The 22,385-nt window shown below is 43.6% G+C and overlaps 1 protein-coding gene across 2 annotated transcripts; it reads left to right on the top strand.

Annotated features, from left to right (window-relative positions):
• The first annotated feature begins 2,600 nt into the window (after positions 1-2,600).
• On the top strand, positions 2,601-20,964 carry Ckap2 (cytoskeleton associated protein 2). Of its 2 annotated transcripts, none has more exons than XM_057752708.1 (9): positions 2,601-2,921; positions 10,132-10,213; positions 11,654-11,726; positions 11,815-12,608; positions 13,559-13,766; positions 14,357-14,527; positions 15,710-15,779; positions 19,504-19,753; positions 20,546-20,964. In XM_057752708.1, the coding sequence occupies exons 1-9, from the start codon at positions 2,813-2,815 to the stop codon at positions 20,796-20,798; spliced, it is 2,010 nt and encodes a 669-aa protein (XP_057608691.1). In that variant the 5' UTR covers positions 2,601-2,812; the 3' UTR covers positions 20,799-20,964. The 2 variants fall into 2 exon arrangements, with proteins under 2 accessions (XP_057608691.1, XP_057608692.1); XM_057752709.1 differs by lacking the exon at positions 2,601-2,921 and adding an exon at positions 3,109-3,190.
• The last annotated feature ends 1,421 nt before the right edge of the window (positions 20,965-22,385 follow it).

Consider the following 22,385-nt stretch of genomic DNA (forward strand, 5'->3'; position numbering starts at 1 on the left):
TTTTTCGAGACAGGGTTTCTCTGTAGCTTTGGAGCCTGTCCTGGAACTCCCTTTGTAGACCAGGCTGGCCTCGAACTCACAGAGATCTGCCTGCCTCTGCTTCCCAAGTGCTGGGATTAAAGGCGTGCGCCACCACCGCCCGGCCTCTTATAACTCTTGACAGCATCCTGTCCCTGCTCCGCTTGGTACTATTTCACAGTTGTCTGGCCTTCTCTAGGCCCTTTACGTCTCGTGTTAATCTTTAGAACAACAACACAGTTGTTGTTCTGAGCATATACTGTAGCTGTTCACTTAGTTTCTGTCGTTTCTCTCCACTGAACATTTGTGCCAGAGCCGCCTCCTTTCTGAATTTAGTGAGATCCCTTTGAGTACCAACCTTGCCAGGTCTCCGCCACGTCATCTCTGTGGCTCTCTCTGGCCTTTCTTTCCCAGCTGTCCTCCTTCTGTCTTTAGGATCGACCCACCCTGCTCTCCCACAAGCACGATACTTGTTTCATGCACCCATAGGTGCATGCTCAACCACATCATATGTGTACAGTTTATAGCCAGCTGTGTTGATGGTGACCTGTTCTGAAAGAAGTCTTCTTTGACCTTTTAGAAAAGAATCTGTCTTGCCTCCCAACACTGTGGAATGGCTCTGTGTGTGTGTGTGTGTGTGTGTGTTTGAAAACAAGCTGCTCTTTGTGTAGCGTTGAGCCCTCGTGGGCTTTCCCCCATCCACTTTGGCATGTCGGAATGAGAGCAAGGAGGTGGACGGGAGAGTTTGGAAGGAGTAAAGGGAAGGGAGAATGATGTGGTCTTGTTAAAATCTCAAAAAAGAAAAGAAAAAAGAAGCGCTGTTCTTGGAGTGGGCATATCTGAAAATTAGGGAGAAACTGCCATGTTGGGAATCAGTAGTCTCAAGGTTTTCTTACTATCTTGGTGTATTGAAATCTCCATGGTTTTTCTTTTATTCTGGGTTTGTTTTAACCACAGACACTTTTTTAAAAAGTTATTAAGGCAAGTTTCACAGTGCTGTGGAGTAATCCTTCTTACATGCCCAGCTGCTTAGGGTTTAGCTGATTCCAGACATAGTCAAGTTGACAACCAAAACTAGCTATCGGACCAATGGAACTTTAGCAATTAGCCATATTGTGGTAAGTGTGTAAATAAATAGCAGCCATATTGTGGTGAGCGTGTAAATAGCAGTGGTGTCTTTAAAGCTGCTCAGCTCTTGCTTCTCCCAAAGTTGGTAAAGCTGCACTCAAACAGGGTATTTCCAAAGGAAAGGAAAGCTACAGAAGCGCCAGGGCTGTCGCTCAATGGCAGAGCACTTGAAAAAGTCTCTGAGTTCCATCCCTAGCACTGAATAAATAAATAAATAGCCGGGCAGTGGTGATGCATGCCTTTAATCCCAGCACTTGGAGGGGGGCAGAGGCAGGTGGATCTCTGTGAGGCCAGCCTGGTCTACACGAGCTAGTTCCAGGACAGGCTTCAAAGCTACAGAGAAACCCTGTCTCAAAGAAACAACAACAAAAACAAACAAATAAAAAAATAAACGCACTAACAAAATACCTGAGGGGGGAAAATGGAGAAAACAGGAGAAAAGCTGACCACAGCTGAGAGCTAGCTGGGGAGACCCTCGGGCCCGAGTAATAAGAAGATAGAGTTCTGGGGCTGGAGAGATGGCTCAGCAGTTAAGAGCACTGCCTGCTCTTCCAAAGGTCCTGAGTTCAATTCCCAGCAACCACATGGTGGCTCACAACCATCTGTAATGGGGTCTGGTGCCCTCTTCTGGCCTGCAGGCACACAAGCAGACAGAATACTGTATAAATAATAAATAAATATTTTAAAAAAAAAAAGAAGATAGAGTTCTCCCTCAAATAAAACAAGGCTTCTAACATGGCGTCAGTTGTCCTAACGTCTGGGGGGAGCTGTTACAAGGTTTACAAGAGATAGCTATTTAGTAAGCTAAAGATAGCCCAAGATCGATTGTACTGGGCCCTGGGCCCGCAACATTCCAACCTCTCCACAATAAAAAGTTCCAGTTTTGAAGATGTAGCCTCTTTCTGGGAAGATATCTCACACATGGCATCTTCCTGAGGGCTGGGATTACAGATGTGAACCGCCATTGCTCGACTGTCTGGGTTTTATATAGGTGACATATTTACATGACGAGAGTGAAAGATTATAGCAAGACATCTAAATAAACAAACATAAAGAAAACTGTCCAACAAGCGTTAGTTTATCTTCACAGGAGATTATACACTGCCTCGGAGGAACAGAGAGTTACAGCCTTTTTTTTTCTTTCTCCTTGTTCACACTCACTCAGGAGGCCAAGGAAGACTGAAAGTTCTAGGCCAGTACATTGCAAGAATTTCAATTAAATAGTAACGGCTCAAAGGTAGATCTCAATTTAAGATTTTTGTCTGCAAGCTGTGCAAACACGGACACCTAACATCTGAGCTCATCCCGCCTGAGAGATGTAGTCACAACCCACTTGAGTTATGCAGTTCGAGAGAGCGTTTGTAATATGTACTCCTCAGGGAAGTTTCCAGCTGCGTCCTCGGTGAGAGCACCAGCAGCCATCTGGCTGTGTCTGAAGACTTGTCCTGACTTGTCCACCCTAGTCCTGTTAGATACTGAGGATTCAACGAGCCCGCTCCGCCTCGTCCATCCAGCTGGAAGAGCATCGTTTGATTTTTTGAAAACTCTCGCCAGGCTGCCAACCATACAGACTCCGGGACGGCCCCGCCCCTCGGTCAGGCCCCGCCCCCTCCTCGCTCATTGGTCCGTTCAATCCACGCCGGCGCCGAGGCGCGCACATTAAGAGATGGCAGAGTCCAGGAAACGCTTCCCAGGCCGGTCTGGGAGGAACACCTTGCCGGTGCCCCGGGACCTGCAGCTGCCCCCGACCAAGAGAGACCAACCGGCCTTCAGAGGTGAGCGGCTGCGCCTCACGTCCTCCGGAGAGCCTACCCCGCGTCTCGGTGCAAGCCGCCCGGGGCAGAGGTTTTAGCGCGGTGGTCCGGGTGGGGTGGGGAGGGCGGGGCCGCAGGGACCCCGACTGCGCCTGCGCACCGGTTCTCTTGCTCTAAGCGCCGAGGCGAGGCTGGGGCAGTTGTCAGACGTCCTGGACCTTTTGGAAAACTGGAGTTGAATGGGTCTGCGGCAGTAACACGGAAAGCGTTTCCTCACCCAACTTAGCTCTGTAAGTTGGTCAGAAACTCGGAGACTGGTATCTCATCTCTGCAGTTGTTTCTTGTAGACTGGCTTTCTGGAACCGTGTGTCGAAGTGGTGTTCCCTGGGAAACGTGGTTATCTGTCCGTCCGTCCGTCCGTCCGTCTGGTACTGCTGAGGATGGACCTCGGTTGCTCTATCGTTGAGCTACTTAGTCCAGACTTTGAACTGCAGAGAATGTGTTCTTAGGGTAGTTGTGAACGTCAGGCTGGCTAGGTTTCTGTCTGCTAGACACAAGCTAGAATCCTCAGAGAGGAGAGAACCTACATTGAGAAATGCGTCCATAAAATCAGGCTGTAGGCAGGTCTGTATTGCATCTTCTCTCTCTCTCTCTTTCTTCATTGATTGATTAGATTTTGGCCTGCATGTATGTTTGTGTGAGGGTGTCGGATCCCCTGGAACCGGAATTACAGTGTGATAGTGTGAGCTGGCACGTGGGTGCTGGGAATTGAACCCGGGTCCTCTGGAAGAGCAGGTTAACTGCTAAACCATCTCTCCAGTCCCGCCCCCCCTCCCCCCCTTAAATCTATCTATCCGTCTCTTGGAGGGGAGGGCGGAGTCCGAGATAGGGTTTCCCTGTGTAGCCTGTTCTTTGGAGCCTGCCCTGGAACTGCTCCCTAGGTAGAGCAGGCCGGTCTCTAACTTTCGCAGATTAAAAGCGTGCGCAACCACCGCCCCCGGGTATCTTCTTAATTGCTTCTTTCTTAAGTGATTGGTGGGGTTGGTGGGGGAGGGCCCAGCCCATTGTGGGCGGACCTACCCCTGGGTTGTTGGTCTTGGGCTCTGTAAAAATGCTGGCAAAGCAAGCCTGTAAGCAACTTTACTCCCTGGCCTCCAAATTCCTGCCCGTAACTGCTGTTGAGGATGAATTGTTCTATGGAACTGTTAATAAAACGAATTCTTTCTTCCCCAAGTTGCTTTTCAGTGTTTATCACAGCAATAGTAACCCTGTGACAGCACCTTTTATGGTAATTTCTGATGAATGGGATCATTTTTCTAAGTTGAGAAGTTTCCTATTATATAAAAATAATTTATTTTCCCAGGGAGGAGTCGCTTATGACTAGTAAGGTGCTCTATGGTAGCATTTGTCTTGCTCTGGCTAGTGCCCAAGGAAGAGCCAGCCTTGAGTAGAAGATGTAATAGTATATCGAACTTACTTTAGACTAGCGCACTTTACACACGCTGTCATCCTTCCATGACTTTTGCGTCCCAACGCCAGGTTACTTGAACAGTGTAACCAGAGCCAGGAGACTGTGCATCTGTACACTTGGGTAGGCGGGAGATTGACACAGTAGAGATAACTGCCAGAATTATTTAAGTATACCAATGTTATTCTTTTCTGAATAAATTGGGTCATCATTCCCCCAATGGAACTATTAAAATTCTTTTATAAAGCTCCAGTTTAAATTCTGTGTCGTAGGGTCGTTGTTTTCACCACCTGAGAAAGTAGCCGTCTGTAATGGAGGCGGTTCCATCACAGTCTCCACGAGAGGCAGGAAACTGACGCCAGGAGTTCAGAGTTCCGGGTCCAAAGGCCTAAACCAGCGACTCCCAACTGTGGATCGTGACCCCTTTGGGGTGACGTATCAGATATCCTACATATCAGATATTTACATTACGATTCATAAGAGTGGCAAGGTTAGTTATGAAGCAGCAATGAGATAATTTTATGGCTGGTGGTCACCACGACCTGAGCCTGCCGTGCAAGTGTATTGTAAACCTGACCCATTTCACTTGGGCATTTAATTCTCCATAATCAGTTGGTTTTTTAAATGTACCTGATTTTGAGGAGTACTTTATATTAAACAAATTTTAAGTTCACTTTTAAACTTGTTTTGAGTGACCTGCTTTAGGGATTTGCCTTTGACAGCACACACAGAAGATTGTACTGGGAGTTGTAAATTGGTCTCTTCAGCTCATCTTAGTTCTGTAAATGAATTAACATTTGTACTTAGTGTGACTACAAACACAATTCTGTGCGCATGAAGAACATTTGTTACTTTTTTACCTTTTATTTTATTTTATTTTGAGATAGGGTGTCCCTACATAGCCCTGGCTGTCCTTGAACTCACTCTGCAGACCACGCTGGCCTGGAACCACAGAGCTGTACCTGTCTCTGCCTCTGCAGTGCTGGGACCAAAGGTGTGCACCTCCCACCCAGCCATTTAACCACTTGTAAGGTGACTGGTCACTAATTTTTGGCTTTTCAAGACAGGGTTTCTCTGTAGCTTTTGGAACCTGTCCTGGAACTAGCTCTTGTAGACCAGGCTGAACTCGAACTCACAGAGATCCACCTGTCTCTGCCTCCCGAGTGCTGGGATTAAAAGCGTGTGCCACCTCCGCCTGGCTTGATCACTAATTTTTATGCCCCAAATTACCTTTGTTTTAACAGTTTACAATGAATTAGCAACTCTCAACAACATTAGGATTTTATAAACTAAGGTAGTTTATCCCTGGTAAAATTTCTGAGGCTTAAAAATGACATTTTTTTAAATTGAAAAGCGATTTTCATTCCAAAATATACTTTATACACTAAATACAGTTCATGGAGAAAGTGGGAACCTCTTTATTCTGGATAGTGTAGATTTAAATAAATCTAGGTCAATTTAACAGATCTTTTATATTCAGATCTTTTATATTCAGTAGCTCATTTAGTCACAAAAGTACAATTATAGCCTAAGTCAATTTTACCGAGCTTTTATATTCAGTCGCTCATTTTATCATAAGAGTGTAACTATAGCAGAGACCAGGAAGATTGGTCGCCGTCAGGAGACAAAGAATAAAAGGTGTACAGTTAATTCTTACCACAGCTCTGCATGACTGTTTCTCCAGACAGTTAAAGCTTAAAAAAGTTAAGACACAAGGTGACAAGTGACGAGACACCTTTAAGTCAGCTGTTGTCAACATGCATAGACGATTGTGTGCATAGGAACATTAGATCCTTTTAGCTGTTAAGTCCATAAGTCCTGTTTGACATGTTCAGACTCTCTAGCTTGACTCCAAGCTTTTATGGTTGTGTTCCTGTCTTTATTTATCTATTTAGCCTATCTAAAAGAATTTAACCCTTGTTAGAGATATAACTTCAAATTTATATCTTAACTTTTTTGTTTTACAACCTCACTGATCCTGAGAAAATTCAATTTCATCCAGCACTAGAGATAGCAATAACCATGAATGAGAGAACATTCTGTGTAAACAAGAACAAACAAGTTGTGGATAGAGTTTTAGCAACCCTTTTTTTTTTAAGCGTTATTTTTAAATCACCTTGACTGGACAGTTTTAAAATTTGAATACTAAGCTGAGCGTGGTGGCTCACACTTTTAATTCCAGTACTTGTGGAGGCAGAGGCGGGCTGATCTCTGAGTTCAGAAAGTTCCAGGACAGCCAGGACTACACAGAAGAAACCCATCTCAAAAACCAAAAAGCAAAAAATTAAATACGGTGAGATGTAACCGTAGCAAATTTGTCATTTGCTGTAAGAAGTTTTCCCTAAAAGGGGTGTTGTGCCCCTCCTCCCCTTAGTTTTTCCCAGTCTCCATACCCTATCTCCAGAAACCTTGAGGCCTCATGACATCAGGGCCTGATTGTGTACAGCTAGCTGGGAGGAATGCCTCATCCAGGTTAGGGTGCAGTGGCTTTTCTCCTGGAGCAGATATTAGCTAACATCTAACGAATCCAGCTGTGTGATTATAAGCGAGCACAGCTGTAGTTCTGTCTGAAGATGGCAGTTGTTTAGCTACAACACTTGCAACATCTTTTTTTTTTTTTTTTTTTTTTTTGGCTTTTCAAGACGGTTTCTCTGTAGCTTTGGAGCCTGTCCTGGAACTAGCTCTGTAGACCAGGATGGCCTCGAACTCCCAGAGATCTGCCTGCCTCTGCTTCCCAAGTGCTGGGATTAAAGGCGTGCGCCACCACTGCCTGGCAACACCATCTTAATAAAGAAGTTGAATCCAAATTACACACATAGGGTAATGCACTAAATTAATACATCTGTGAACAACCTGTTGCACCATTAGGCCCTGTAAGTGTCCAGGCAAACTGAATGAAAAAAGAAATAAAAAGGAAAGGAAAGGACTCGCTGACTGCTCCTAGGTGAGGCGGAGGAGGAAGCTGATTGTAGGCACGTGGGAAAGAGCATACATAGTCAGAAGCCGGGATGTGGGGAGAGAGCGGAGTGGATATGGACAGGCTGAGCTGGGGAGAGGAGGGAGAAGGGAGAGAAGGGAGCCAGGGACAACAGCCAGGAGGCCAGAGGTACTAGAGAGAAAGGGTAACCATAATATCTGGATTATATAGGGAAGAGCAGCCCAGCCCCTGACCTGGAGAGGTCAGGGTATGCCAGCCATACCCTGTAATAGGTAGAGACTGAAGGATGCTGGGAGAACTTGACTTATTAGCATGTGGATCTTTAAATTCATGTTTATATCATCTAACAATTAGCTGTGGGAGCCCTGTTAAATCTGTGCTGCTGGAGTTACTACTGAAGATTTTAGACAGTGGGTCTCTATCCTTTCCTTGAATATTTTTCCATTCGCTGTTTTTATTATGGGCATCTTTATACCGTGAGATAACAGTAGGAGCCCCTGTTGGAAATAGTTTACCTCTTACCTATTCTCAAGCGCACAGTGGCTCCTTCCACAGTGTAAGGCAAGGGAACCCCAGAACAGAAAGACTGCGGGAAGAGCAAGCGTGTGGACTCAGCACACCTTGTCTCCAGGCTCCCTCAGAGAGGCACAGAGAAACTAGCTGTGCACCCTCGCGACCACTCTGAAGTGGGCCCTGGTCTCCCTGGTGGCAGGAAGGTGAGGGGCCCATTCAGGGAGCCCACTCAGTGGAGACTATATGGCCCACTCATGACCTGCTAGAGAAGCCAGAACCATTTGCTTGTTCTGAACAGGATTCCAAACTCCTTCTGCATATGGAAGGAGCCCAAGTCTTTTTTTTTTTCAAGTCAAAGCAGGATCTCAGTTTATTACTTTGAGTGTCAGCTTATATAGGTCAAGTGACGTGCTATGATGTGGGGGTACCTCCAGCCAATGAGAGGCAGCCAAACCCTCCCTCTGGCTGGAGGGAGCCTCAAGTCTTAACTGGACCTTTTGGGGAGAGAGAGGGAGAGAGATATCTTGGGCCAGTAGCTCTGATCTGGGGCCACAGATAATGCAGGCTTCAGGAGTGAAAGTGGGTTTGCAATCTATTTTATCAGGCTCAATCCAGCTGAACAGACGCTAATTTTCTCAAAGAAAGTTCTTCCTGCCCAGCCCCCACCCAGGGTAGGGATCTCTGCAACCTACCAGAGAGTTCTCCTGAGAGACAAAAAATGAACGTGAGGCTCCCGAGTTCATCCCAGGTTACGACAGTCCCTCTTTGTTTTGTTTTTTTTTTCCAGACAGGGTTTCTCCAGGTAGCTTTGGAGCCTGTCCTGGAATTATAGACTAGGCTGGCCTTGAATTTAGAGACCCTCCTGCTTCTGCCTCCTAGCCATGGGATTAAAGACCCTAGCTCCCTCCTAGCCATGGGATTAAAGACCCTAGCTCCCTCCTAGCCATGGTATTAAAGACCCTAGCTCCCGCCACTGTTTTTTCTTAATGGAAAACCTGTCTGTCAGCTTTACTAGAAAATTTGTTCTGTGCCCTCCTTACCCCACAGTGTGGGGCCTGGTTGAGACCGGAGGCCAGTGGTGGCCACCATCCTTGTCCTGCAGGAGTCTTGTTGACTGAGTGTGGACCAGTGAGCAGCAGACTGGAGAGTCTGGAGCACCCTTCAGAGGAAGTGCTAGACACGTGTTGGGGAGCACTCCTCCTCTTCCTGGACTCCCCCAGCCATTTGAGCAGTCTTTCCAGCAGCACGAGGGGCTGGTGAAGGAGGCCATGTCCCTGGGGACCTCCATATTTGTTGGAGAGATAACAAGCCTTCCCTGTGAGGAATCTCTGCACACTAGGGAGCAATGGAGGAAAAGCTCTTTGATAGCACTTGTCTGACTTTTGGCTAACACCCAAAGAAGAACCAGCCTTGAAGAGAAAATTTCAGTCGCTTCTATCAGTGATTGTCAATCTTCCTAATGCTGTGACCCTTTAATACAGTTATTCATATTATGGTGACCCCCAGCCATAAAATTATTTTCATTCCTGCTTCATAACTCATTTTGCTACTGTTATTAATCATAATATAAATGTCTGTATTTTCTGACAGTCTTAGGTGACCTCTGTGAAAGGGTCGTTGGACTCCCCGAAGGGGTCATGACCCACAGGTTGAGAACCACTGGCTTATCTGCACTTTAGGCTCGTGCATTTTACATATGTCGTCATCCTTCAGTCTGCTTCGGGTCCTGGCTCCAGGTTGCACTCTGAACAGTTTAAACAGAGACCAGAGCCTGCAGGTCTGGTCACTCAGGCAGATGGGAATATCTCTGGCACAGCAAAGATATTGCCAGAAGTATTTCTTAACTTCATCAGTGTTGTTCCTTTCAAATAGCTGTTAGCTAGGGTCATCCTGCCCACCTGGCAGAACTATGTTTTTACTGATAAGAGCACAGGGGACTTAATGGTTGTGACCCTACTGTGCCCACCTTGAACAGCTGTTAGAGGACTGTCCTTTGTTATGGGACTAGAGCCAAAAGGCTGGTCAGTCCATCCTGGCAGCTTAAATCTTACCTCTAACTTGCCTTGTTAGCCTCACTTACCTGTGGGGTGTTTGTTGGGGCAGTGCTGGCTTCACTAAATTCTACTTTGTGTGATTTAATGTCTCCTAAACAAATGCATTAGGGCCTCCTTTATAACATCTGTTCTGTTCATCTGAATTACTTTCCCATCAGTACAAACAATACTGTCTCCATTTTCCAAGTAAAATAACCTTTTACTCAACCATATTTGATGTTTTAACTAAAGTTGACTTTGTTACTCCTTCCTCTTTAGAGCAAAGAAAACAAAAACTCAAGGAATATCTGTTAATACGAAAAACAATGCTTCCATACAAACAAGAAAATCAGATATCCAGGTGAGATCAAGTTTAATTCAGTTCTGGAGAATTACATTAGAGTTGTCCACTAAGAACCTAAAATGTACCACGTTTCTGATTTTTACTTTCCTACTAACCATATTTAACTTTAAAAAAACAAAATGAATTTTAATAGCACCTAATACAGTTAAGATTCCGAATACTTTTTCAACATGTGGTGTTTAAAAGCATTAAGAGGAATGGAAGGATATTTCAGTAGTAGAATGCTTGCCACCAAAAGCACCACAAAAGGAAAAGCACTATGGCATTTAACTTTCTCCTTAGGTAACAAGACTTCAGGAGATGTGGTGCATATTTCCACTTCAGGCATCCCAGTCTTTGCCTGTGGCTACTTTATGTGGGCGGTGCACTGCACCATCATTTTCTGTGTGTGTTCAAACTCTTAAAGGGGAACAATTAAGTTCCTTTTTTATTTTTTTGTTTTTATTGGGCTATATACTCCCACTCCCTTTCATTCCTCCCTTCTCCCCTTCCACCCTTAATTTTTTTTCTGTGTGTATATTCACTTGCTCATCCACTTGTGCAGGTGCATGCAAGATACAGTACACATGCAGGTCACAGTAATCTTCAGGCGTGTGTGCCTCTAAATCAAATTGAGGTAGTTGGGCTTGGAGACAAACAGCTGCATCTGCTGGGCCATCTCACTGGTCCAAGAGAAAACTAAGTGTATGTATATGCACAGAGATACTGACGTAGGAGCTATGCTGTGCTGTAAAAGTCAGTGTTTGGGTTTGAAGGTCTGCATTCTAAACACCTTAGCAAAAGGCAGGCATAGTGGCACACGCCTGTAATCCCAGCACTGAGAGGCACAGCTAGCTCTGTGTGAGTTGTGTGTGAGTTCCAGGACAGTCAGGGCTACACAGAGAAACCCTATCTTTTAGGTGTGACTAATATTTGAATCCATGACTTGGAGGACAGCAGGTGACTCTCTGCTTAGGTGGACCTCATCCAATAAAAAAGCAGAGTTTGGGGATGATAATCTTATTCTGATGTTGTTAGGAATTAAGTTTCATTTGTTTTAAAATATCATATTTTGTCAGTTCTACCAAATAATATGTACATATTAGCATACTCTAAATTTGTGAGTCTGTTTTAGAATTACTGGAATGTCTAGTTGGCAGTATTTTATTTCCTATCTTGATTTTATGCACAGTTGGTATCATTTTGCTAAAGGATCGTCAGATGCTATGCTAGTCTATAGCTAAAAAAAAGTTGGGCTAAAACTTTAAACCCGTCTTGTTTACTCCATTAACTACACAAATATTAATTTACTTCTCACCTCTGTTTAATATTTAAAAAATGGGGCCTTGAATGTAGCTCAGTGGTAGAGCATTTGCTTAGCTTGTACATAATCTCCCCTCCCTTCCCTAAGAGTAAATCTCCTTTGTACAGAACTGATTAATTTTTTTTAACTAATAGAGATCAGCAAGTGATGACATCGGAAGATCCGGTCCAAGAAGGGAAGAAAGTTCTGAAACTCAAAACCGAAATGGTAAGATATGTGTCCAGCACACAGACATGTCCTACGCTCTTTATGAAGAAATGAGTTCTGGAGTATTAACTTCTCTTAACCTTTGTAGGCTGATAAAGAAAATATTGACAACACAGTTGAAAAGAACTGCATTCCCTTAAAAGCTGATGAAGTCACCAGTTCAGAAATACACAACTTGAAGGATAATATTCAAGCTGTCCAAGCTCAGACTATGTCATCAGACCAGGCATGTCACCTTAAAGACAATAAAAAGGTGCAAGCAATTGCAGAGAAGCCCAAACAGGACGCTAACATGCCGAAAAAGCGAGTGCTTGGCTATTACCACGGTCAGGTTGTGCAGTCTAAGATTAACTCGTTTAGAAAGCTCACGAATGTCAAAGGAGAGACTCCAGCAGCCACCAAAAAACTTCCCGCTACCGTGTCGAAAGCCTCAAAGGCTCAGTCTGCGCCTGGAAACGCCGTCAGTATAAGAGCCTCAAGTGTGACTGCTGCTGCCACGTTTGTAAACACCCAGTCTGTGAGCGCTGCGTCGAGGAACACACTTGTGCGACCACCTGTTAGAAGCCTCCACAGTAACGCCCAGGGCCCTGGGAAACAGGGCCCCGCCAGGACCCTTGCCAATGTTACAGTCAGAAAGGGGCCTCTTGAAAAAGACTCACTGCGATCAGAACGGGTTGTATCTGTTGTCGATACCCGTCCTCAGGACACAAAAAGAGAGAAGGCACCGTCAAGAAGCATAGTATCTGAAGGTATAGCCAGGACTAATTTGTCTAATACCAGACTGATGGAAAAGTCCAAAGCTATTGACCAGCGCAGGTACTCAGTAGCAGGAGCAGCTGTCCATAGGTCAGTTCAGCCCAGAGAAACCACAGAAGACAGAAAGTAAGTAGGTGAAATTCACTTCGTCTTCTTAGTTTTCAATAGAATACCACTTGTGAATTTGGCTTGTAATTAATTTCCTTGAATGTACGGGAATTTCTTTAATTGATTATTTTCTGCCACACAGGTAGCTTTATGTATGGAGTAATAAGTCCAAAAAGTTGTGTGTTTAAGTGTAGTTTGCTGGTTGCTTTTTGATCTCAGCTCAATGCTAGTAACAGCTGAGAGATACCAGTACATTCTTCAGTTCTTTACTTTAGAATGTTGATTTATTTATTATTATTATTCTCTCACACATTACATCCGACAGCAGCTTTCCCTCCCTCCACTCCTCCCAGTTCCTCTCCCCACCTCCACGCTCCTCCAGACCCATTCTTCCTCCATTTCCCTCCAGAAAAGAAAGGCCTCCTAGGGATGTGTATGGGAGGGCATTGAATCCCCTGGAACTGGAGTTACAGGTGGTTGTGAGCCTCCTGCTGTTGGTGTGAGGAACCAAACCTGGGTCCCCTGCAAGAGCAGTAAGCACTCTTAACCTCTCAGCCATCTCCCAGCTCGCATTCTTGGATTCTGTGAACGTATATTTGATCTTGTTATGTTCAGGCGTTCACCTGTGCAAACACATTGTATGTCCCACCAGTTTAGAACTATGTGTAGACTTAAAAGTTTTCTTGATTTGTATATGGGTGTTTTGTTTACATGTGTGTCTGTGCACCATGTGTGTTCCTGGTGCCCACAGAGACCAGAAGAATGTGTCAGAGCCCTTGGAACTAGAGTTAAAAGTGGTGTGAACCGCCATGTGGGTGCTGGGAATCACACCAGGGCTCTCTGGAAGAGCAGCAGGTGCTGTTGAGCCTTCTCTCCAGCCCCAGATTTGAAATATATTTACCTACTCCATTTAGCAGGATGCCATCATTAAAATCAAAGTAACATTTATTTCCTGCTTCTGCTTGTAGAGCTCAGATGACTGAGTGGAGAACTGGCAAAGGGAAAGGGCTAAAAAGGCCTCCTAACTTAATAGCTAATCAGTCTGAGCCACAAGGACAGAACAAAAACCCAACCGGTTCCTTTTGGACTACCATGGCAGAAGAAGATGAACAGAGATTATTTACTGAGAAAGTAAACAAAACAATTTCGGAATGCCTGAACCTGATTAATAAGAAGGTAGAGTCCATTTTTTTTTAAAAGTATGAATGACTGTTTTACCTGTGTGAATGAATGTCCGTGTGTGCATGGTGCCTGCAGAGGCTAGAAGAGGGTGTCAGATGCCCTGGAACCGGAGTTACAGATAATTGTGAGCCACCATGTGGGTACTGGGAACTGAACCCAGGTCCCCTGGCAGAGCAGCCAGTGCTCTTAACCTCAGCACCGTCTCTCCAGTCTTCTAAGGTAGGGTCTTCATTTTTGTGCATTTTATAATTTAGAATTTTTTAAAAGATTTATTATTATTAATGTTTATGTACTTAAATGAGTTTATGTGTATCACATGTAAGCAGGTGCCAGCGGAGGCTAGAAAGTGCTGGATCCCTTGAATCTGGAGGCTCTAGTCAGTTGTGAGCTGCCCAACGTGGGTGCTAGGGCGCGAGGAACCAGCTCAGGTTCTCGGGTGGAGCATCATCAAGTGCTCTTGGCTGCTGTGCTGTGTGTCCAGCTCCCACTGTCAACCTTTTATATTGCTCACTGCTCTTGATTATAGTCAGATTATCAGTGGTTTATAGTTTGTAGCTCACATATTTTATTTCTTGGTATTTTAGGGATGCCCCAAAGAAGAAATTTTAGACACATTGAATGACCTGATTAGTAATATTCCAGATGCCAAAAAACTTGTTAAATATTGGATATGTCTTGTACGTTTGGAGCCAATCACAAGTCCTATTGAAAATATTATCTCAATCTATGAGAAGGCCATTCTGGCAGGGGCTCAGGTAAGGTCAGATTTTACCTGCTCTTCGGTTTTACAGTGTAACAATTCAAAGTTATTTTGGGGTACATCATAGTGTAACTTGATAAGATTGTGATTTTGTATGTAGTAGTAATGAATATTTAAAGACCAAAAAAGGACCTGGAAATATGGGTCAGTGGTAGAGGACGGAGGCACAGGGTTCAGCATGCAGCAGCAGGCGTGGGCCGGCTGCAAGGATTACTTTATGCATGATTTCAACCTTGTAAGGCTTCATTTGTGTACCAGGGCTTATAAGACTTTAGAAAATGGGGCCGGGCGGTGGTGGCGCACGCCTTTAATCCCAGCACTCGGGAGGCAGAGGCAGGCGGGTCTCTGGGAGTTCGAGGCCAGCCTGGTCTACAAGAGCTAGTTCCGGGACGGCCACCAAAACTACAGAGAAACCCTGTCTCGAAAAACCAAAAAAAAAAAAAAAAAGACTTTAGAAAATGGATATAAGCTGAACTATAAGCTTAATGAAACAGAGTATTTTAGCACTAAATATCCTCCTGTGCATTTCCCATGATGAACCGGAAAGGGACATTCCATAGTCATGGCGCTGGCAACAGTGATGTGCTACAGGCAGAAACTGTAGAGGTCAGCGCGGGCGCTGGTGCAGAACTGGGAAACCAGGGTCAAAACTGGGTGCCAAATTGAAAACAGAACTGATTATTGTAGAGCTGAGCTCTGAAACTAGGACCAGGGCCTGGGCTTCCTTTACAAACAGTCCTGGGAAGAGCTGCTGCCGCCTGGCAGAGAGTTAGATTTGAACAGGTGAAATACGCTGGGTTGACCAACTAAGGCACTCAGAGATGAAGTTAATAGTGTGAGATGAAGTCCAGGCAGGACCCCACTGGCTTTGAGGGTTTTAGACGGTACTGAGTAGACGGTAACTAGCCATTGCTCATCGACTCTGTTCTGTCAAACATGCATTATTAGTTAGCAAAGGCCTACAAATTAGGGATTTTTTTTTTAATGATTAAATTCTGTCCTTTAAGTTCATTTTTCTTACTCTATTAAGTTGAAAAAAAAACCATTTTCAATCTTAACAACAAATGTTTATTTTAAAATTGGGAAAATTTTCACTGTGTCTAATATTTTTTGTTTATATAACCTTATTTTTGACCACGTAAACTTACTTCTTTTTAAAAACATTTTTAAATTTAAGCCTATTGAAGAGATGCGCCAAACAATCATAGATATTCTAACAATAAAGAGTCAAGAAAAAGTTAATTTGGGTAAGTTTTCCTTCACGTGAATTGTAACTTTGCTAAAATCTACTGATTTGGTTTTCCTTTTAATTAGCTTTTCTAAAGTGAGGTCTTCTCCATGTTCTCCCACAGACCTACATTTGAAATTCAGTAGATCTCTTTAGGGCTGGCGACACTGCGACCTAATCATCAATACAACTGCCTTTTTTTTTTTTTTCCTGTTTTTAAACTGAGGCTGTTTGATGAGACAATCTCTAAAAACCTGTTACCCTATTAAGTTCTATGATCTGTTCTGTATACTAGAAAGTTTGTATATTTATAAAGTTTCAAAGTTGTAAAAGAAATTAATACACATATTCGGAAAGGAAAGCAAACTCATTCAGAACAGTGTTCCTAGGCACAGTAGTCAGTGACTGTATTCCCAGTGCGAGCGGAGGCTGAGACTGGAGGATTACATATTTGAAGCTTGATTTTATAGAAAAGACTCAAACAGTAACAGCATTAATTTAACGTTCAGAACTCTTAAGTCAAGAGCAAAGCTTGAAATAAAGGCAGTGATCTTACTGAAGTCTGTTAGATTTGGTTGAGTCATAATGTCTGTTAGTTCCGCTATTTCTCTGTAGTTTCTATTTGGTTGACCTGTCCATTGGTGAGAGTGGGGTGTTGAAGTCTCCCATTATTATTAATGTGTGGGATCAATGTATGGTTTAAGCTTTATTGCTATTTCTTTTACAAATGTGAGTGCCTTTGTGTTTGGGACGTAGATGTTCAAAATTGAGACATCATCTTGGTGGATTTTTCCTTTGATAAGTATGAAATGTCCTTCTCCATCTGTTTTGATTAATTTTGGTTTGAAGTCTATTTTGTTAGATATTAGCATAGCTACACCGACTTGCTTCTTAGGTCTGTTTGATTGGAAAATCTTTTTCCAACCCTTTACTCTGAGGTAATGCCTGTCTTTGTTGTTGAGGTGTGTTTCTTGTGTGTAGCAGGATGGATCCTGTTTCTGTATCCATTCTGTTAGCTTGTGTCTTTTTATTGATCACTTGAGTCCATTGATATTGAGAGATATTAATGGCCACTGATTGTTCCTGTTATTATGTTGTTGTTGATGGTGGTGGTTTTGTGTGTGTGTGTGTGAATGTCCCTTATTTGGATTTTGTTGGTGTGAGATTATTGCCTGTGTTTTCCTGGGTGTAGTTAACTTCCTTGGTTTGGAGTTTTCCTTCTAGTACCTTCTGTAGGGCTAGATTTGTAGATAGATATATTTAAATTTGACTTTGCCATGAAATATCTTATTTTCTCCATCTATGGTGATTGAAAGTTTTGGGACTAGCAGTCTGGGCTGGCGTCTGTAGTCTGCCTAAACTACCTGGCCAGTGACCCCCTGACCCAGCTTCTGGGCATTAACAAATCACTTTAGCTTTTATCTTTTCTTCCTTCCTTCCTTCCTTCCTTCCTTCCTTCCTTCCTTCCTTCCTTCCTTCCTTCCTTCCTTCCTTCTTCTTTAATTTACTTTCTTTATTAAATGTGTATTTGGTTATAAACATGGGAACGAACCAACCCACTTTTTGCCACTCCCAGTGCATTCAGGCCTGCGTTTATGGCTGTAGTGCTGATATTAAGCACATAGAGATTAAAAGTACAAATGTGGTCTCAGCCAAGGGAAGCCTTGCTGCTCATCAGTTGTTTTCAGTCTTATAATTTAAAGTCCTCAAGGACCAGAAATAGGAAAACAGCAATTGAAACCAGAGGCCAGATAAGCTCTGAAGGACTTGGTTTTGTTTTCGTGTAGGTTTTTTGGAGTCAGGAAGTGATGGTGGGAACTTGGGCCTTGCTTGTAGCCCGGGGCTGGCCTGGAACTTGCTGTGTAGACAGGTTGATCTCCTGGGTATGATTGACCAACTTCTGCCTCCCGAGTGTCATAGGCTTGTGACTTGTGCCTGAGTGTGTTCAACTACTTCACTTCTGGAAACAGTGCATGGATTTGGTTACATGGAGGATTTACTGCTATAGTCTTCTGGTAAGAGTCTGCAGCACATCTGTCCAAGCCTTTCTGGCTTTTAGAGTCCTTATTGAGAAGTCAGGTGTAATTCTAATAGGTGTGCCTTTATATGTTACTTGACTTTTTTTCCTTGCAGTTTTTAATATTCGTTCTGTATGTTTAGTGTTTTGACTGTCATGTGTTGCAGGGATTTTCTTTTCTGCTCTGATCTATCTCATGTTCTGTAAGCTTCTTGAACCTTTAGAGGCATGCTCTTTAAGTTGGGGAAACTTTCTTCTGCTTATGAGCTGGGATTCTTCTTCTATTCCTATTATTCTTAAGTTCGGTCTTTCATAGTGGCCCAGGATTTCTTGGATGTTTTGTGTTAGGAGTTTTTTAGGTTTAACATTTTCTTGGCCGATGAATCTATTTCTTCTATCATATCTTCAGTGCCTGAGATTCTCTGTTCTGTCTTCTCTTGTATCTATTGTATTCTTTTGGTAGTTCCTGTTTTCTTACCTAGATTTTCCATTTCTAGAATTAATTCTAGTTTGTGATATTTATTGCTTCTATTTTGATTTTCAGATCTTGAATAGTTTCCTTCCCGGCTTTTTTTTTTTTTTTTTTTTTTTGTATTCTTTAAGGGATTTATTGATTTCCTCCTATTCTTTGGTTGTCTTTTCCTCAATTTTTTTAAAGGGAGTTTTCCATTTCCTCTTCAAAGACCTCTATTATCAAGTTGTTTTTAAGGTCATTTTTTTGTGTTTTAAGAATATTCAGGTCTTATCTGGGTGGTGGTGTCATGCTCCTTTAATCCCAGCACTCGGGAGGCAGAGGCAGGCAGATCTCCGCGAGTTCAAGGCCAGCCAGGGCTGTCATAGGGTAGGTGGGCTCTGGCTCTGGTAGTGGCACACACTGCCAAGGCTGTTGCTGATTGTTTTCTTACACTGGAGTCGAGGAATCTGGTTTTGAGATGATTATGAGCCTAGATCCTGATTTCTGAGTTTGTCTTTGTTGGACGGGTGTTTCACTCCTTGCTTTCTGTTTCCTCTTTGGTCTTCTAGTCTTTGTGGCCTGGATTTCTGGTGGCTGGCATGACCTCTGATCTGGTAGGGAGCCTCTGTCCTTTGGTGCAGCAGTGGGTCTTTGTTCTTCTGACTAGTAGTATGGCTTCTTTTTCTGACTGCTGTGGTCTCCACCTGAGCTGCTGAAGCCTTCTCCTCAGGTTGGTGTGGTCTGTTCTTCCAGCTGGAGTGGGCTATACCTGGACAGATGAAGTGTGCTAGAGTTGGGAGGGTTAACCTGCTTTCTTGTATTTTCCAGGACCACTCATGGGTGGCACCGTTCCCTATGGGATGGGTCCAACCACATCAATCATTAATAAGAAAATTCCCCACAGGCTTTTCCACAGACCGGTCTTGGGTGGGCATTTTCTCAATTCAAATTCCCTCTTCCCAAAGGAGTCTAGCCTGTGTTAAGTAGACATAAAAGTAGCTAGTCCATTCCTTTTTATAGGTGACAACCTTTTGTTCTTACTTCACTTATAATGATTATCTAATTTATTAATTAATTCTTCAACTGTGCCGGGTATGACCCATAATCTTAAGAAATGGGATGATTTCATTCTTGAATTTGTATTGCACAAAGGATATTAAATACTTGTTAAGCCCTTGGCAGCAATCTACATAGGAAAAGTAATGACTAGGAGATGCAGTTTGGTTCTGTTATTGTGAGATTTCAAGTTTAAATCTTCAAATTTTTCTATAGGAGAAAATACTGAGGAGGCACATGAAACCAAGGGACATAGCCAGGAAGTGAAAACTGAAGACACAAGTGTCACTCTAGAGCCAGGAGATCCAGGAGCGGAAAATGAGTGTCAGAGGAACGTTCAAGTTTGTGAAAACAGCCAAGACCAAGAAGCAAAGGATCCAACTAACGATTTTACGACCCCTGATTCAAAAACTGAAGCAGGCTGCCTAATTAAATATAATGTATCTTCTACACCAAGCTTGCAGAGGTAAATGTTTAAAATGTAGTGTGATTTGTTTTCATAAAGAATGTTAATGCTAAGGGTCAGATCCAGAGCCCTGATTGTGGTGGCTCACGTGTGCAGTCACAGCACTGGAACTGAGGCAGTTAGATCGCTGTGGATTGAAGTCCAGCCTAGACTACCCTGTTTCAGACAAAACACAACAAGAAAGGAAATTATCAAAGAAGTAGAAGGTCATTGGGACAGTTCACCTTTTGGTTACTGTACTGGCTTTGCTGTTTTCCTACATGATGCTACTTTGCAAAAGCTTGAGCTGGTTTTCCACCACAGGCCATCTGTCCCACCCTCAGCTTTCCCCAGACATTTGTTTTAAGGATTTATTTTTATGAGTATGGGTGTTTGGCCTGTATATATATCTTGCACCACATGTGTGTAATACCCACAGAAGCCAGAAGAGGGTGGTGGATTCCCCTGGGACTAGAGTCACTAGACAGTTGTAAGCTGCCTGTCTTGTGGTGCTGGGATTTGAACCTGGGCCCTTCCCACCAAGCATTTTCAAAAGGAAGACTTTTTTGGGTTTATATTTATCACTGTATTATTAATGACTGTTGTGCTTGGAGCTGAGAAGTCGGGCTCTTTTGCAGCTACTCAAGTGTCCAAATGATGCAGATTGCTTACTTCTGGGAACCTGTATCACCTCTCCCTTTCTATAAGACAGTCTGTCACATGGCTGCCACATAGGAGTACACTATGAGAAAAAGTGTAAGATAAACACTTGAACATGTTTTTGAATTTGTGAAATAATTTTGTGTTTTTCAGTATGAAGAAGATGCAACATGGTAAAAATTCCACATTTAAAGAGCTAAAGTTTCTCACACCGGTGAGACGTTCACGCCGCATTCAGGAGAAGACTTCACAATTGCCGGACATGTTAAAAGACCACGACCCTTCTGTGTCCTCCCTGGAACAGCTGTCTGATTTGGGGGAGGATGCTTTCGTTTGCCGCCCTAATGCAGCGCTGTACCCTCTGTTCTCTGAGACTGACCTAGTGGGGCAGAAACAGTGCTCCTGAGCCAGGAGGGTTGTGTTATTCCTGTGGTGGTTCTCGTATGCAGGTCTGAAGCTATCCATATGCCCACGTACAATACAGTGAACTTCCTAAGCTTGTTTATTGTTTTTAAAATAGGTTAGCTTCTTCACTTCACTAATTACTTACAGTAATGAAACATAATCAGAAAATGGACTTTATTTAAATTTATATTTTACATTGACTTTTTATCTAATATGTTTATAATAAATATCTGTATAATGTTCTAATGACATTTTATTTATTGATTGACTTAGTTAATGCTGGAACTGACTTTAGGATCCTACTATGGGGCTACAGTCTGCTGCAATATGCATTTATTTCAACACAACTACATTATGTAGGTTCAGAGTGTGGTCCCAATTGAGCACTGCCCTAACAAGGCAAGGTCGTGGATTCAATCCCTAGCACTGCAGGAACAAATTCTTTGGCCACAGTAACTGGATTTAAACTTTGCCTTTGAAATACACTGCTAAATTTGCATTTGCATTACTTACTCTGTGTGTGTGTGTGTGATGAAATGCCTGACAGAAACAAAGGAGAGTTTATTCTGACTGTTTCAGAGTGCAGTCCATGGCGCACGCCTTTAATCCCAGCACTCGGGAGGCAGAGGCAGGAGGATCTCTGTGAGTTCGAGACCAGCCTGGTCTACAAGAGCTAGTTCCAGGACAGGCTCCAAAAAACCACAGAGAAACCTTGTCTCGAAAAAAAAAAAAAAAAAAAAAAAAAAACAAAAAAAAACCAAAAAAAAAACAGAGTGCAGTCCACCAGGCCGAGGAAGGCACGGTAGAGGAACGAGCCTGTCCGCTGCAGAGGGTAGTGGGTACTGCTTACACCGTGGTGGGTAAACCGAGGGCAGGTGTGACCTTCACAGGCTCTCTAGTTACCTGCTAACCAGCCTTCCAGACAGCGCCTGAGGCTGGAGATCAGGCATTCTAAACGAGCTTACTGGGGATAATTCAGATTCAAAAGTGGGTGATGCCTGGGGACCAAAGCTTCATGCGTGCTAAGCAGGTACTGTGTGGATGAGCCACGTGCTCAGCCCCTGTTCTTGACCTCTGATGTTAACTTCTGCATCTAGACTTGGGTCTCCCCCACAGCCAGTTCACACCACTCCCACCTTTCACAGGGCAGGTTTTTTTTTTGTTGTTGTTTTTTGTTTTATTTTGAGATTTATTTTTATGTGCATGAATGTTTTGCCTGCTATATATCTATGTACCAGAGGAGTGCAGAAGCCAGAAGAAGGTGTGGGCCCTCCTGGGACGGGAGTAACAGATAGGTTGTGAGCTGCCATGTGGGACCTGGGAATTGAATCTGGGTCTGTCCTTCTCTTCGGGCATTTTCAAAATCAAGACATTTTGGTTGTTAGGGTAGTGGTTCACACATTTAACCTCAGCTCAGGTGCCAGATCTGTGGTCTCCAGGCCAGTCTGGTCTTCACAGTGAAACCCTATTTCAGAGAGTAAAAAGATGGGGAGATGGGGTTGTGCATACTGCTGTCAGCTTGGGTACAGGGGCCAGAGATACTGACCACAACTGACCACAGCCTCAGTGAAGAATAGAGTCCCGGATG

The sequence above is a fragment of the Chionomys nivalis genome, chromosome 20 (assembly GCF_950005125.1).
Source record: "Chionomys nivalis chromosome 20, mChiNiv1.1, whole genome shotgun sequence".
NCBI lineage: Eukaryota > Metazoa > Chordata > Mammalia > Rodentia > Cricetidae > Chionomys > Chionomys nivalis.